General features: G+C 41.9%; 1 protein-coding gene and 1 long non-coding RNA gene across 2 annotated transcripts in view; one reads left to right on the top strand and one right to left on the bottom strand.

Annotated features, from left to right (window-relative positions):
* LOC112224713 (vesicle transport protein SFT2A-like) overlaps window positions 1–11,571 on the top strand; it is a 28,277-nt gene extending 16,706 nt beyond the window's left edge. The window contains exons 7-8 of the mRNA XM_042305785.1: window positions 3,621–3,650; window positions 10,587–11,571. Coding sequence (XP_042161719.1) covers window positions 3,621–3,650; window positions 10,587–10,626 — 70 coding nt within the window. The 3' untranslated portion in view covers window positions 10,627–11,571. The remainder of the gene's footprint in view (window positions 1–3,620; window positions 3,651–10,586) is intronic.
* LOC121840744 lies at window positions 9,970–10,282 on the bottom strand. The gene is made up of 2 exons (XR_006079876.1): window positions 10,156–10,282; window positions 9,970–10,060 (listed from the first exon to the last, which is right to left on the bottom strand). It is a non-coding gene; the product is annotated as an uncharacterized LOC121840744 (long non-coding RNA).
* Window positions 11,572–16,771: the final 5,200 nt, after the last annotated feature.

The following is a 16,771-nucleotide window of genomic DNA, read 5'->3' on the forward strand; positions in this document are numbered from 1 at the left end:
GTCCCTTTTTCAGGAACCTGTCTTTCAAAGATAATTTGTAAAAATCCAAATGACTTCACAGATCTTCATTGTAAAGGGTTTAAACACTGTTTCCCTGCTTGTTCAATGAACCATAAACAATTAATGAACATGCACCTGTGGAGCGGTCGTTAAGACACTAACAGCTTACATAGTTTAAACACTGTTAGTCACATGTCTGTGGAACTTGTTCAGTTTATGTCTCAGTTGTTGAATCTTGTTATGTTCATACATATTTACACATGTTAAATTTGCTGAAAATAAACGCAGTTGACAGTGAGAGGACATTTCTTTTTGTTTTTGCTGAGTTTATATTGACCCCACCTATTTTATCTATGTCACGGGAAAGACTCCCATTTATGGAAGATTCATTTTCTAACATTTTCATGCTGATTTTTTTTTTTAAATTTTATTTATTTTTAATTTTATTTATTTATTTTAAATTCCTTTCGTCATGCTTCACAACATGATCTGTATAATACTGATCACACCTCTGGATAAATGTAGCGATGACGTTAACATGGACTATTACAGACTAACTCAATCGGTCTCCAGATTGACTTGCTGGTCTCGGGAGCAGCAGCACGTTGTTAAATCTTTGTTGTCCTACCTCAGGTATCCTCACTTGCACTCCATGAGCCTAGGCCTATAATATAGGTTACCTGATACTATACCTGTACAGGTTACCTGATACAATACCTGTATATTATAATATAGGCTACCTGATACTATACCTGTATATTATAATATAGGCTACCTGATACTATACCTGTATATTATAATATAGGCTACCTGATACTATACCTGTATATTATAATATAGGCTACCTGATACTATACCTGTATATTATAATATAGGCTACCTGATACTATACCTGTATATTATAATATAGGCTACCTGATACTATACCTGTATGTTATAATATAGGTTACCTGATACTATACCTGTATATTATAATATAGGTTACCTGATACTATACCTGTATATTATAATATAGGCTACCTGATACTATACCTGTATATTATAATATAGGCTACCTGATACTATACCTGTATGTTATAATATAGGTTACCTGATAGTATACCTGTATATTATAATATAGTATATCTGTATATTATAATATATTATACCTGTATATTATAATATAGGTTACCTGATAGTATACCTGTATATTATAATATAGTATATCTGTATATTACAATATAGGTTACCTGATAGTAAACCTGTATATTATAATATAGGTTACCTGATAGTATACCTGTATATTATACCTGTATATTATAATATAGGTTACCTGATAGTATAGCTGTATATTATAATATAGGTTACCTGATAGTATACCTGTATATTATAATATAGGTTACCTGATAGTATACCTGTATATTATAATATAGTATATCTGTATATTATAATATAGGTTACCTGATAGTAAACCTGTATATTATAATATAGGTTACCTGATAGTATACCTGTATATTATACCTGTATATTATAATATAGGTTACCTGATAGTATACCTGTATATTATAATATAGGTTACCTGATAGTATACCTGAATATTATAATATAGGTTACCTGATAGTATACCTGTATATTATAATATAGTATATCTGTATTTTATAATATAGGTTACCTGATAGTATACCTGTAGAATATAGTATATCTGTATTTTATAATATAGGTTACCTGATAGTATACCTGTATATTATAATATAGGTTACCTGATAGTATACCTGTATATTATAATATATTATACCTGTATGTTATAATATTGGTTACCTGATAGTATACCTGAATATTATAATATAGGTTACCTGATACTATACCTGTATATTATGATATAGGTTACCTGATACTATACCTGTATATTATAATATAGGCTACCTGATAGTATACCTGTATATTATAATATACACTACCTGATACTGTACCTGTATATTTTATAATATACGCTACCTGATACTATACCTGTATATTATAATATACGCTACCTGTATATTATAATTTACGCTACCTGATACTATACCTGTATATTATAATATACACTACCTGATACTGTACCTGTGTATTATAATATACGCTACCTGATACTATACCTGTATATTATAATATACGCTACCTGTATATTATAATTTACGCTACCTGATACTATACCTGTATATTATAATATACACTACCTGATACTGTACCTGTATATTATAATATACGCTGCCTGATACTATACCTGTATATTATAATATAGGTTACCTGATACTATACCTGAATATTATAATATAGGTTACCTGATAATGTACCTGTATAATATAGGTTACCTGATAGTATACCTGAATATTATAATATAGGTTACCTGATAGTATACCTGTATATTATAATATAGGTTACCTGATACTATACCTGTATATTATAATATAGGTTACCTGATACTATACCTTAATATTATAATATAGGTTACCTGATACTGTACCTGTATAATATAGGTTACCTGATACTGTACCTGTATAATATAGGTTACCTGATACTGTACCTGTATAATATAGGTTACCTGATAATGTACCTGTATAATATAGGTTACCTGATAATGTACCTGTATAATATAGGTTACCTGATAATGTACCTGTATAATATAGGTTACCTGATAATGTACCTGTATAATATAGGTTACCTGATACTGTACCTGTATAATATAGGTTACCTGATACTGTACCTGTATAATATAGGTTACCTGATACTGTACCTGTATAATATAGGTTACCTGATACTGTACCTGTATAATATAGGTTACCTGATACTGTACCTGTATAATATAGGTTACCTGATTTACCTGTATAATATAGGTTACCTGATACTGTACCTAGGTTACCTGATACTGTACCTGTATAATATAGGTTACCTGATATACCTTATAATATAGGTTACCTGATACTGTACCTGTATAATATAGGTTACCTGATACTGTACCTGTATAATATAGGTTACCTGATCCTGTACCTGTATAATATAGGTTACCTGATACTGTACTATACTTGGATGGTTCACCTGTATATTATAATATAGGTTACCTGATAATGTACCTGTATAATATAGGTTACCTGATAATGTACCTGTATAATATAGGTTACCTGATAATGTACCTGTATAATATAGGTTACCTGATAATGTACCTGTATAATATAGGTTACCTGATAATGTACCTGTATAATATAGGTTACCTGATAATGTACCTGTATAATATAGGTTACCTGATAATGTACCTGTATAATATAGGTTACCTGATAATGTACCTGTATAATATAGGTTACCTGATAATGTACCTGTATAATATAGGTTACCTGATAATGTACCTGTATAATATAGGTTACCTGATAATGTACCTGTATAATATAGGTTACCTGATAATGTACCTGTATAATATAGGTTACCTGATAATGTACCTGAATATTATAATATAGGTTACCTGATAATGTACCTGAATATTATAATATAGGTTACCTGATAATGTACCTGTATGTTATAATATAGGTTACCTGATACTGTACTATACTTGGATGGTTCACCTGTATGGTGTTTTATACTCAGTCTGTTTTTCTTGTTTTCTCTTTCAGGTACAGCATCTCTTACATTCCATTTGCCAGGTAAGAGGATTATGTTTCAAAATACAGTACATTAACCCTTTCGTGGATCCAGTTAGTCTAACCAACTTAACCTAATGAGTCTAACCAACTTAACCTAATGAGTCTAACCAACTTAACCTAATGAGTCTAACCAACTTAACCTAATGAGTCTAACCAACTTAACCTAATGAGTCTAGCCAACTTAACCTAATGAGTCTAGCCAACTTAACCTAATGAGTCTAGCCAACTTAACCTAATGAGTAACGCCATGACATCGCCTACAAGTGTGATCGGAGATTTCTATTGGAGAAGCAGTTTTAGCCCATCTTCAAAATGAGGAAGTGCAGTCGCCCTTTTAAGGAATAATGACAATCTCATAGAGACACACAGATTTATATCTTTGAGAGCAGCAGTCGTCCATCGACAAATGGCAGAGTGCCAACTGAACTAAGTACACACACACACACACACACACACACACACACACACACAGAGGTCCCTGAATGAAAACATGTTTTTATTTACTTCTAAACACCCTGCTGTTTGGTTCCACCATATGTTGCTTAATCCCCTCTAGGAGGTGTCCCAAATGGAAGTCTATTCTCTACATCGTGCACTACTTTAGACCAGTAACCCCATGGGCCCTGGTCAAAAGTAGTGCACTTTATAGGGAATAGGGTGCCATTTGGAACACAGACCAAAGCCCTAACCCCTACGCAGCTCACCATACAGAGCCATGCAAATGGCAGCTCACCCACCCCGCCCTCTCCAAATCAAATGTTATTTGTCACATGCGCCGAATACAACAGGTGTAGACTTTACAGTGAAACCCTTACTTACAAGCCTTTAATAAACCAACAATGCAGTTCAAGAAATAGAGTTTGCAAATTATTTAATAAATAAACTAAAGTAATTCAAATAAAAATGTAATCAGAAAATGACAATAATAATAACAAGACTATATACAGGGGGTACCGGTACCGAGTCATTGTGCTGGGGTACAGGTTAGTCGAGGTACCTGGGGTACAGGTTTTTATTTTTTATTTTTTTATTTCACCTTTATTTAACCAGGTAGGCTAGTTGAGAACAAGTTCTCATTTGCAACTGCGACCTGGCCAAGATAAAGCATAGCAGTGTGAGCAGACAACACAGAGTTACACATGGAATAAACAATTAACAAGTCAATAACACAGTAGAAAACAAAGGGGGGAGTCTATATACAATGTGTGCAAAAGGCATGAGGAGGTAGGCGAATAATTACAATTTTGCAGATTAACACTGGAGTGATAAATGATCAGATGGTCATGTACAGGTAGAGATATTGGTGTGCAAAAGAGCAGAAAAGTAAATAAATAAAAACAGTATGGGGATGAGGTAGGTGAAAATGAGTGGGCTATTTACCAATAGACTATGTACAGCAGCAGCGATCGGTTAGCTGCTCAGATAGCTGATGTTTGAAGTTGGTGAGGGAGATAAAAGTCTCTGACTAACCAGGTTAGTCGAGGTACCTGGGGTACAGGTTAGTCGAGGTACCGGGGGTACAGGTTAGTCGAGGTACCTGGGGGTACAGGTTAGTCGAGGTACCTGGGGGTACAGGTTAGTCGAGGTACCTGGGGGTACAGGTTAGTCGAGGTACCTGGGGGTACAGGTTAGTCGAGGTACCTGGGGGTACAGGTTAGTCGAGGTACCTGGGGGTACAGGTTAGTCGAGGTAATTTGTAAAGTGACTCTGCGTAGATGGAGGGTGTCAATGTAAATAGTCAAGGTGGCCAGCTATTGGTTTGTTCTCACCCACCCTTCCCTGCTCCAGGCTTCCAGTTTTTGAAAACTTGCTAATATGTCGTTTTTGTGTAGTATTCATGTTATTATCAGTGATAACCTCTGATTGACCGCCCTGAAAGTTGGCTTTTGGGGGATTGTTGTGGTGATTTCTGTCTTGGATTCCCTCTCTCTGAAGTTCTGGGAGGATTAAACACATGCAATCTGGGCCCCCCAATCCTCAGCCCTAAAGGCTTGGCTTGTTCAGCCCAGCTGTGACTGAGTCAGGGATTTCTCTCACTTTAGTGGGATTTCTCTCCCTCTAAAAATGGGTCATAAAATCAGCTCAAATGGGTCTCCTCCTGCATTCATCTCTGTACGACACAAAGGTGATGTGAAATATTCCCATATGGAAGAGTAGCAGCGTCTGCATCTGATCTGCCTGTCTCACCCCCCCACCCCCCGTCGTCATGGCTAGAAAGCGCTCCTCACGTCGTCGTCGTCGTCATGGCTAGAAAGCGCTCCTCACGTCGTCGTCATGGCTAGAAAGCGCTCCTCACGTCGTCGTCGTCATGGCTAGAAAGAGCTCCTCACGTCGTCGTCGTCATGGCTAGAAAGAGCTCCTCAGTCATGGCTAGAAAGAGCTCCTCACGTCGTCGTCGTCATGGCTAGAAAGCGCTCCTCACGCTCGTCGTCATGGCTAGAAAGCGCTCCTCACGTCGTCGTCGTCATGGCTAGAAAGAGCTCCTCACGTCGTCGTCGTCATGGCTAGAAAGAGCTCCTCACGTCGTCGTCATCATGGCTAGAAAGAGCTCCTCACGTCGTCGTCGTCATGGCTAGAAAGAGCTCCTCACGTCGTCGTCATGGCTACAAAGAGCTCCTCACGTCGTCGTCATGGCTAGAAAGAGCTCCTCACGTCGTCGTCATGGCTAGAAAGAGCTCCTCACGTCGTCGTCATGGCTAGAAAGAGCTCCTCACGTCGTCGTCGTCATGGCTAGAAAGAGCTCCTCACGTCGTCGTCGTCGTCGTCATGGCTAGAAAGAGCTCCTCACGTCGTCGTCGTCGTCGTCATGGCTAGAAAGAGCTCCTCACGTCGTCGTCGTCATCATGGCTAGAAAGAGCTCCTCACGTCGTCGTCATGGCTAGAAAGAGCTCCTCACGTCGTCGTCATGGCTAGAAAGAGCTCCTCACGTCGTCGTCATGGCTAGAAAGAGCTCCTCACGTCGTCGTCATGGCTAGAAAGAGCTCCTCACGTCGTCGTCGTCGTCATGGCTAGAAAGAGCTCCTCACGTCGTCGTCGTCGTCATGGCTAGAAAGAGCTCCTCTCGTCGTCGTCGTCGTCATGGCTAGAAAGCGCTCCTCACGTCGTCGTCGTCGTCATGGCTAGAAAGAGCTCCTCACGTCGTCGTCGTCGTCATGGCTAGAAAGAGCTCCTCACGTCGTCATCGTCATGGCTAGAAAGAGCTCCTCACGCCGTCATCGTCATGGCTAGAAAGAGCTCCTCACGTCGTCGTCATGGCTAGAAAGAGCTCCTCACGTCGTCGTCGTCGTCATGGCTAGAAAGAGCTCCTTACGTCGTCGTCATTGAAAGGAAACTTAAAGCTGATTTTACCTAACTCCGTAGCGACCAAAGGGATTTCCAGAGTTCTCCATCCCTGAGACCGGGTGTGGTAACTCCTATATCTAAAGTTTAGTAATGATGTTAGGCACAGTGGAGATATTTGTAAAAGGGCTTAATAAATGAAAACATAGCAATGTATCAACCTACGTGACATCACAGAGGGCCCACCAACATTCTGGTAGAGAATGCGGTGATGACATCACAGAGGGCCCACCAACATTCTGGTAGAGAATGCGGTGATGACATCACAGAGGGCCCACCAACATTCTGGTAGAGAATGCGGTGATGACATCACAGAGGGCCCACCAACATTCTGGTAGAGAATGCGGTGATGACATCACAGAGGGCCCACCAACATTCTGGTAGAGAATGCGGTGATGACATCACAGAGGGCCCACCAACATTCTGGTAGAGAATGCGGTGATGACATCACAGAGGGCCCACCAACATTCTGGTAGAGAATGCGGTGATGACATCACAGAGGGCCCACCAACATTCTGGTAGAGAATGCGGTGATGACATCAGAGGGCCCACCAACATTCTGGTAGAGAATGCGGTGATGACATCACAGAGGGCCCACCAACATTCTGGTAGAGAATGCGGTGATGACATCACAGAGGGCCCACCAACATTCTGGTAGAGAATGCGGTGATGACATCACAGAGGGCCCACCAACATTCTGGTAGAGAATGCGGTGATGACATCACAGAGGGCCCACCAACATTCTGGTAGAGAATGCGGTGATGACATCACAGAGGGCCCACCAACATTCTGGTAGAGAATGCGGTGATGACATCACAGAGGGCCCACCAACATTCTGGTAGAGAATGCGGTGATGACATCACAGAGGGCCCACCAACATTCTGGTAGAGAATGCGGTGATGACATCACAGAGGGCCCACCAACATTCTGGTAGAGAATGCGGTGATGAGTACTAAAATTGTCGCCCGTAATAAAGCGCAGTGCACTTATGATCAACAGCATCTAACGGCTGCAATGAAGTGGCAGCTGTGGTCATATAGATGATGTCCCCATAGTCTAGGACAGGAAGGAACGTTGACTGAATGATCTGCTTTCTACTATTTAGTGAGGCTTGACCTATTTCTATAGAAGAGGCCCCCTTTTTTAAAATGTTTTATTCTCAACTTCTTAATTAACTCAGCAGTATGTGTTTTTTTTAAAGATGACTTTTCATCTATCCTGATGCCCAGATATTTGTAAGCCAGGGCCAAGCTCAATATGGACGCCATCCAAAGTACATATGAGTGAATGTGAAGTCGAATGTAAATGCATTTTCATTTCGTAGACATTTTATTATTTATTTGGCCCTCTATTGTTTTGTTATCACGCGGCCTGAGTAATATTTCAATTCTGAAATTATTATAGTTTTCCTTTGAGCGTAACATTTAACCAAGTTGAGTCCGTAAACGACACATTCTTATTTACATTGACAGCCAGGGTTAACCAACATCCTAACTATAGTATGGAGCCGTTTCCCTTTTGAATAACATCATACATGGATTATTTATTTTATTTAACCAAGAAAAATGGTTATTTACAATTATTAACCCTGAATCCTACAGAAGTACCTCCCCTCTCCACTCCAGTCACTCTACAGTCACTATGGTCCGTCACGCTAACTTTGGTGTTGATCTGTGTTCGTCACATCATCATCACTCCCCAGACTACTGTAGACCAAGCTGAGGACGTCACTCCCCCAGACTACTGTAGACCAAGCTGAGGACGTCACTCCCCCAGACTACTGTAGACCAGACTGAGGACGTCACTCCCCCAGACTACTGTAGACCAGACTGAGGACGTCACTCCCCCAGACTACTGTAGACCAGACTGAGGACGTCACTCCCCCAGACTACTGTAGACCAAGCTGAGGACGTCACTCCCCCAGACTACTGTAGACCAGAGCTGAGGACGTCACTCCCCCAGACTACTGTAGACCAGACTGAGGACGTCACTCCCCCAGACTACTGTAGACCAGACTGAGGACGTCACTCCCCCAGACTACTGTAGACCAGACTGAGGACGTCACTCCCCCAGACTACTGTAGACCAAGCTAATCCTTTAATGTGTTTTACTCTGTTGATACTATATATAGGCCGTCTCGCTCTCCCAGTTCTCCCCAGTCCCTGGTTGAACCTGTATCTGCTCTCCCCCAGTCCCTGGTTGAACCTGTATCTGCTCTCCCCCAGTCCCTGGTTGAACCTGTATCTGCTCTCCCCCAGTCCCTGGTTGAACCTGTATCTGCTCTCCCCAGTCCCTGGTTGAACCTGTATCTTCTCCCCAGTCCCTGGTTGAACCTGTATCTGCTCTCCCCCAGTCCCTGGTTGAACCTGTATCTGCTCTCCCCCAGTCCCTGGTTGAACCTGTATCTGCTCTCCCCCAGTCCCTGGTTGAACCTGTATCTAGTCTCTCCAGTCCCTGGTTGAACCTGTATCTGCTCTTTCTAAATGACAGCTCAGGGAACTATTGCTGTGTCCTAAATGGCACCCTCTTCCCTAATATAGTGCACTACTTTTCACCAAGGCCCATAGGGCTCTGGTCTAATGTAGTGCACTACTGGGTCCATAGGGCTCTGGTCTAATGTAGTGCACTACTTTTCACCAAGGCCCATAGGGCTCTGGTCAAAGTTAGTGCACTTTATAGGGAATAGGGTGCCCTTTGAGACGTACCTTATCTGGGGTTTCCTAGAATAGACTTGCACCGGGGTGTCATCATTTCAATTATAATTTATTTATGTGGTGTGTTTTAGGAAGCCGGTTGTTAAAATAGCAGTCTGTTGCCTCCAGTGTAGAGCCAATAAGGATAGAGGAAAGGTTGTGTGTGTGTGTGTGTGTGTGTGTGTGTGCCTTTATGTGAAGTGGGTGAGCTCACTGCAAGTCAGAGAAGCAGGAGAGTCACCAGTCTTTTCCACCAATCCCCTCGTACTTCCTCTCTCTCGGTCTCCTCCCTCCATCCCGCCCTCTTTTAACCCTTTACTGGTTCAGCTTCACAGCTCAATCAGTAGGTGTTGAGGGTGGCAGCCAAGGAAAGTCTGCCTAGCAACACATGGATAAAGAGAGAGAGCGGTTGATGGAGGGAAAGAAAGAATGAGGGGGAGGCGGAAGAGAGAGAATTAAGATGGAAGAGTGACCTTGTTTTGCTGTTGCTGTGGTAACTTCTGGTTGTGATGCATCATTCCAATACCTGGAGTGTGGAAGGGGGAGGGGCATCACTGAACATGTGCTGCTTTCCCGCCAAAACGTAATTAAATATGCGTGAGCCACACCTATAACAAACAAAAACATGCAAACACAATGCTGTAAAGTACCTTTTGGGTGATATACTGTAATTGTTATCAAGAAAAGGTCAAATGTCTGTGGTGGGTACTAAAAAAATATTTAAAATACTAGATCGAACGAGAAAGAAATCACTGTTATCCACTATTGCTTTCCTCATTCTTTTTTAAAGTTTTTGTTCTTCTGATTTTCAGCCTACTGGATTGTTCATGCAAACACCCTTAATGAAGTCTGTTGTAATTTATCACCGATTCTCCTAACACTTCTGTTGTCCCTTCTTCTCCAGGGACGCCGTGATGAAGGTCTTCACCAGCTGTCTGAGTTAAGAGAACCGACGTGGGTTCAAACACTATTTGAGATCAGTTTAGCTGGGCTTGCTTGAGCATGCCTGGCGTGACGGAACCAATAGAAAATTGCATAACTGCAAACCCCACCCACTTAACACTCCAGGAAAGCTAGAGCAATTTGTCTAGGTATTTGAAAGATTTCGAATTGTATTTAAACCCAGGTCTAATGTTTCCAGACTGCATACTTGTCTTCACATGAAAAAGTGGACAGAGTGGATATATGTCAAATATTTTGTTTTTGGAAAAGTTTTTCCTTCTTATTTTCTAATATATATTTTCATTGCTGTTTCATACTATGAATCATTAATATTTCCAATAATTGTATAACGGGTATCTGAAACTAAAGTGTATTCATATTATGCTTACCAGGGTTGGGGTCAATTCCATTTTAAATGTATTTAATTCAGGAAGTTGACTAAAATTCTATTGTTCTCATTGAGAAGCATTTCAGTTGACTTCCTGAATTGACTTGAGTTTAAATGGAATTGAACCTGCTTGATGCTTGTCTGCAAAATCTCATATTTTTACACTCATTCTGTCTGTCGTTTTTAAGTGCTTCCGGTGAAAGTGAGAGATGAAATTAAAATATCCATGAAGACAGGGTTGGGGTCAATTAGAATTGAAGGCAGTCTGTTCCAGAAGTTATTTAAATTTAAAAAAAAAAAATCTTTTTTTTAAAGTAACAACTCTCGAAATAAATAAATAAATAGCTGTTATGGTTGTTAATGGAAAAGCCATTCAAATAGATTACATTTGTTCAATTATTGAATTGGAATTTTATTTTTTTCTGCTTTTAAATTTGAATTGACACCAACTCTGCAAAAAAATATAAAATGTCCTATCTTGTTCTTTCAGAGCAGGTTAAAGCCTATAGACATTTACAATGTGATGCCTGTAAATCTGAAAATACAACTCAATGCCTTACCCTTTTCTGCGTTTGGATTTTGTCCAATGAAAATCAGACTTGAGACTTTACAAGAATGGGAAGACTATTTCATTTTAAAACTAGTTTAACTTAGTTCACCCTCAAATGTTGGCGACATGCTTATCATTTTCGAGAGAGAGAGAGAGAGAGAGAGAATTTCCTAAAATGCAGAAGCAGACACCCATCTCTGTGCATGTGCGAGCATGCTTATGTAAGGGATTTCTTGAAACATAATTGAATCTCCTTACCCCACGTGTCTAAGTCAGTGATGTGGAAGTAATATGGCTGATAGCCAGTCACAGTGAGTCATGTTACTAAATTAATAAACTACAGTACCCCACCGTGCACTGCCTGGGGAGACAGACAGACGATCACACCACATTAAACCCAGATCCCTACCTGGGGGAGACAGACAGACGATCACACCACATTAAACCCAGATCCCTGCCTGGGGGAGACAGACAGACATCACACCACATTAAACCCAGATCCCTGCCTGGGGAGACAGACAGACGATCACACCACATTAAACCCAGATCCCTGCCTAGGGAGACAAACAGACATCACACCACATTAAACCCAGATCCCTGCCTGGGGAGACAGACAGACGATCACACCACATTAAACCCAGATCCCTGCCTGGGGGAGACAGACGATCACTCTTCCCTTTTCTCAGCCAAAGACAACGAAGAGAAAGGAGCTGCTGTACCAGTAGGTTATGTTCATTAGGGCACACTATAGCAAAAAAACGTTTTAAAATGTGTTGCAATGAGGAAAAATCTACAGTTCTTATTGGACATAACCCTGTAATCCCTCTCTATTTCAGTCCGTTTTCTTATATTTGGTGCTCACTGAACATGACTCAGATCCGCATGTGTGCAGTTAGTGACATACAAAATGTCCCCTCTTACCCCTTAAGCTCAAAGCCCAATTGCCTGTAAATGAGCTCTCTTTGTTTCTCTAATTGAGATGCAGTTGAGTCCTTCTGGCTCATTCTGCTTCTTGTAATCTAGACATTACCTACTAACATACTATACTACAGCATGACATTTTTAATATTAGCCTGGTCCCAGATCTGTTTGTGTTGTCTTCACAACATCTATGGTCATTGTCACAATAAGCATATTTAACTAATGAAATCAAATAAAATTGTATTGGTCAGAATACACATATTTAGCAGATGTTATTGCGGGTGTAGTGAAATGCTTGTGTTCCTAGTTCCAACAGTTCAGTAATATCTTACAATACACACATCTAAAAAGTAAAATTGTGGAATTGAGAAATATAAATATTTGGATGAGCAATGTGTGTGGGTGGGATGGGATGTATAGACTAAACTCAGTAAAAAAAGGCCCTTTTTCAGGACCCTGTCTTTCAAAGATAATTTGTAAAAATCCAAATAACTTCACAGATCTTCATTGTAAAGGGTTTAAACACTGTTTCCCTGCTTGTTCAATGAACCATAAACAATTAATGAACATGCACCTGTGGAACTGTCGTTAAGACACTAACAGTTTACAGACGGTAGGCAATTAAGGTCACAGTTATGAAAACTTAGGACACTAAAGAGGCACTGCACAGGATTGGTACATCCGAACATCACACCTGCGGGACAGGTACAGGATGCAACAACAACTGCCCGAGTTACACCAGGAATGCACAATCCCTCCATCAGTGCTCAGACTGTCTGCAATAGGCTGAGAGAGGCTGGACTGAGGGCTTGTAGGCCTGTTGTAAGGCAGATCCTCACCAGACATCACCGGCAACAACATCGCCTATGGGCACAAACCCACCGTCGCTGGACCAGACAGGACTGGCAAAAAGGGCTCTTCACTGACGAGTCACGGTTTTGTCTCACCAGGGGTGATGGTTGGATTTGCGTTTATTGTCAAAGAAATGAGCGTTACACCAAGGTCTGTACTCTGGAGCGGGATCGATTTAGAGGTGGAGGGTCCATCATGGTCTGGGGCAGTGTGTCACAGCATCATCGGACTGAGCTTGTTGTCATTGCAGGCAATCTCAATGCTGTGCGTTACAGAGAAGACATCCTCCTCCCTCATGTGGTACCCTTCCTGCAGGCTCATCCTGACATGACCCTCCAGCACGACAATGCCACCAGCCATACTGCTTGTTCTGTTCGTGATTTCCTGCAAGACAGGACTGTCAGTATTCTGCCATGGCCAGCGAAGAGCCCGGATCTCAATCCCATTGAGCATGTCTGGGACCTGTTGGATCGGAGGGTGAGGGCTAGGGCCATTCCCCACAGAAATAACTGGGAACTTTCAGGTGCCTTTGTGGAAGAGTGGTGTAACAACTCACAGCAAGAACTGGCAAATCTGGTGCAGTTCATGAGGAGGAGATGCACTGCAGTACTTAATGCAGCTGGTGGCCACACCAGATACTGACTGTTACTTTTGATTTTGACCCCCCTTTTGTTCAGGGACACATTATTCCATTTCTGTCAGTCACATGTCTCTGGAACCTGTTCAGTTTGTCTGTTGTTATTGAGTTTGCTGAAAAGAAATGCAGTTGACAGTGAGAGGAGGTTTCTTTTTTTTGCTGAGTTTATATAGATATAATATTTAGTATATCTGAAGAATAGTATATGTACAGCAATAGTTGCATAGGATGACCTTGACTAGAATACAGTATATAGATATGAAATGAGTAAAACAGTATGTAAACATTATTAAAGTGACCAGTGTTCCATTATTAAAGTGACCAGTGTTCCATTATTAAAGTGACCAGTGTTCCATTATTAAAGTGACCAGTGTTCCATTATTAAAGTGACCAGTGTTCCATTATTAAAGTGACCAGTGTTCCATTATTATAGTGACCAGTGTTCCATTATTAAAGTGACCAGTGTTCCATTATTAAAGTGACCAGTGTTCCATTATTAAAGTGACCAGTGTTCCATTATTATAGTGACCAGTGTTCCATTATTATAGTGACCAGTGTTCCATTATTAAAGTGACCAGTGTTCCATTATTAAAGTGACCAGTGTTCCATTATTAAAGTGACCAGTGTTCCATTATTATAGTGACCAGTGTTCCATTATTAAAGTGACCAGTGTTCCATTATTAAAGTGACCAGTGTTCCATTATTATAGTGACCAGTGTTCCATTATTATAGTGACCAGTGTTCCATTATTAAAGTGACCAGTGTTCCATTATTAAAATGACCAGTGTTACATGTCTATATAGGGCAGCAGCCTCTAAGGTGCAGGGTAGAGTAACCTGGTGGTTGCTGGCTAGTGACAGTGACTAAAGTTAAGGGCAGGGTACCGGCTAGTGGTGACTATTTAACAGTCTTGACGGCCTTGAGATAGAAGCTGTTTTTCGGTCTCTGTCCTAGCATTTATGCACCTCTACTGACCTTTTTTTTCTGGATGATAGCGGGGTGAACAGGCAGTGGCTCGGGTGGTTGTTGTCCTTGATGATCTTCTTGGCCTTCCTGTGACACCGGGAGCTGTAGATGTGCTGGAGGGCAATCAGTTTGCCCCCAGTGACGCGTTGTGCAGACCGTACCACCCTCTTGACGAGCTCTGCAATTGTGGACGGTGCAGTTGCCGTACCAGGCGGTGATACAGCCTGACAGGATGCTCTCAATGGTGTATCTGTACAAGTTTGTGAGGATCTTAGGGGCCAAGCTGAACTTCTTCAGCGTCTTTGAGGTTGAAGAGACGCTGTGTGGGTGGACCGTTTCAGATTGTCAATGATGTGTACGCCAAGGAACTTGAAGCTTTCACCTTCTCTACTACGACCCTGTCAATGTGATAGGGGCGTGCTCCCTCTTGCTGTCTCCGGAAGTCCACGATCAGCTCATTTGTTTTGTTGACGTTGAGGGAGGCGGTATTTTCCTGGCAACCACTCCACCAGGGCTTGTCACCTTCTCCCTGTAGGCTGTCTCGTCATTGATGGTAATCAAGCCCACTACTGTTGTGTTGTCTGCAAACTTGATGATTGAGTTGGAGACATGCGTGGCCGCGCAGTCATGGGTGAACAGGAAGTACAGGAGGGGGCTGAGCATGCACCCTTGTGGGGCCCCTGTGTTAAGGATCAGCGAAGTGGAGGTGTTGTTTCCTACCTTCACCACCTGGGGGCGGCCTGTCAGGAAGTCCAGGACCCAGTTGCGGGGTTCAGACCCAGGTCCCTGAGCTTAATCATAAAGCTATTGTGTTGAAGGCTGAGCTGTAGTCAATGGACAGCATTCTTACATAGGTATTCCTCTTGTCCAGATGGGATGGGGCAGTGTGCAGTGCGATGGCGATTGCGTCAATCGTGGACCTATTGGGGCGGTATACAAATTGCAGTGGGTTGGGTAAGGTGGCGGTGATATGATCCTTAAGTAACAGAAGTGAAGCTATAATCATTTAGTTCAGTTACACTGCATTACCAAACGTATGTGGACACCTGCTCGTCGAACATCTCATTCTAAAATCATGGGTATTAATATGGAGTTGGTCCCACCTTTGCTGCTATAACAGCCTCCACTCTTCTAGGAAGGCTTTCCACTAGATGTTGGAACATTGTTGCGGGGATATGCTTCCATTCAGTCACGAGCATTAGAGATTGGGCACTGATGTTGGGCGATTAGGCCTGGCTCACAGTCGGCGTTCCAATTCATCCCAAAGGTGTTAGATGGAGTTAAGGTCAGGGCTCTGTGCAGTCCAGTCAAGTTCTTCCACACCAAGCTTAACAAACCATTTCTGTATTGACCTCGCTTTGTGTACGGAGGCATTGTCATGCTGAAACAGGAAAGGGCCTTCCCCAAACTGTTGACACAAAGTTGGAAGCACAGAATCGTCTAGAATGTTATTGTATTCAGTAGCATTAAGATTTCCCTTCACTGGAACTAAGGGACCAGGTCTGAACCATGAAAAACAGCCCCAGACCATTATTCCTCCTCCACCAAACTTTACAGTTGGCACTACAAATTTGTAGTGTAGTATGCATTCGGGCAGGTAGTGTTCTTCTGGCATCCACCAAACCCAGATTCATCCGTCGGACTGCCAGATGCTGCGCATGGTGATCTTAGGCTTGTGTGCGGCTGCTCGGCCATGGAAACCCATTTCATGAAGCTCCCTACAAGCAGTTCTTGTTGCTGACGTTGCTTCCAGAGGCAGTTTGGAACTCGGTAGTGAGGGTTGCAACCGAGGACAGACGATTTTTTACTCGTTACGCACATCAGCACTCGGCG

This window comes from Oncorhynchus tshawytscha, linkage group LG25 (genome assembly GCF_018296145.1).
Source record: "Oncorhynchus tshawytscha isolate Ot180627B linkage group LG25, Otsh_v2.0, whole genome shotgun sequence".
In the NCBI taxonomy this organism is placed as follows: domain Eukaryota; kingdom Metazoa; phylum Chordata; class Actinopteri; order Salmoniformes; family Salmonidae; genus Oncorhynchus; species Oncorhynchus tshawytscha.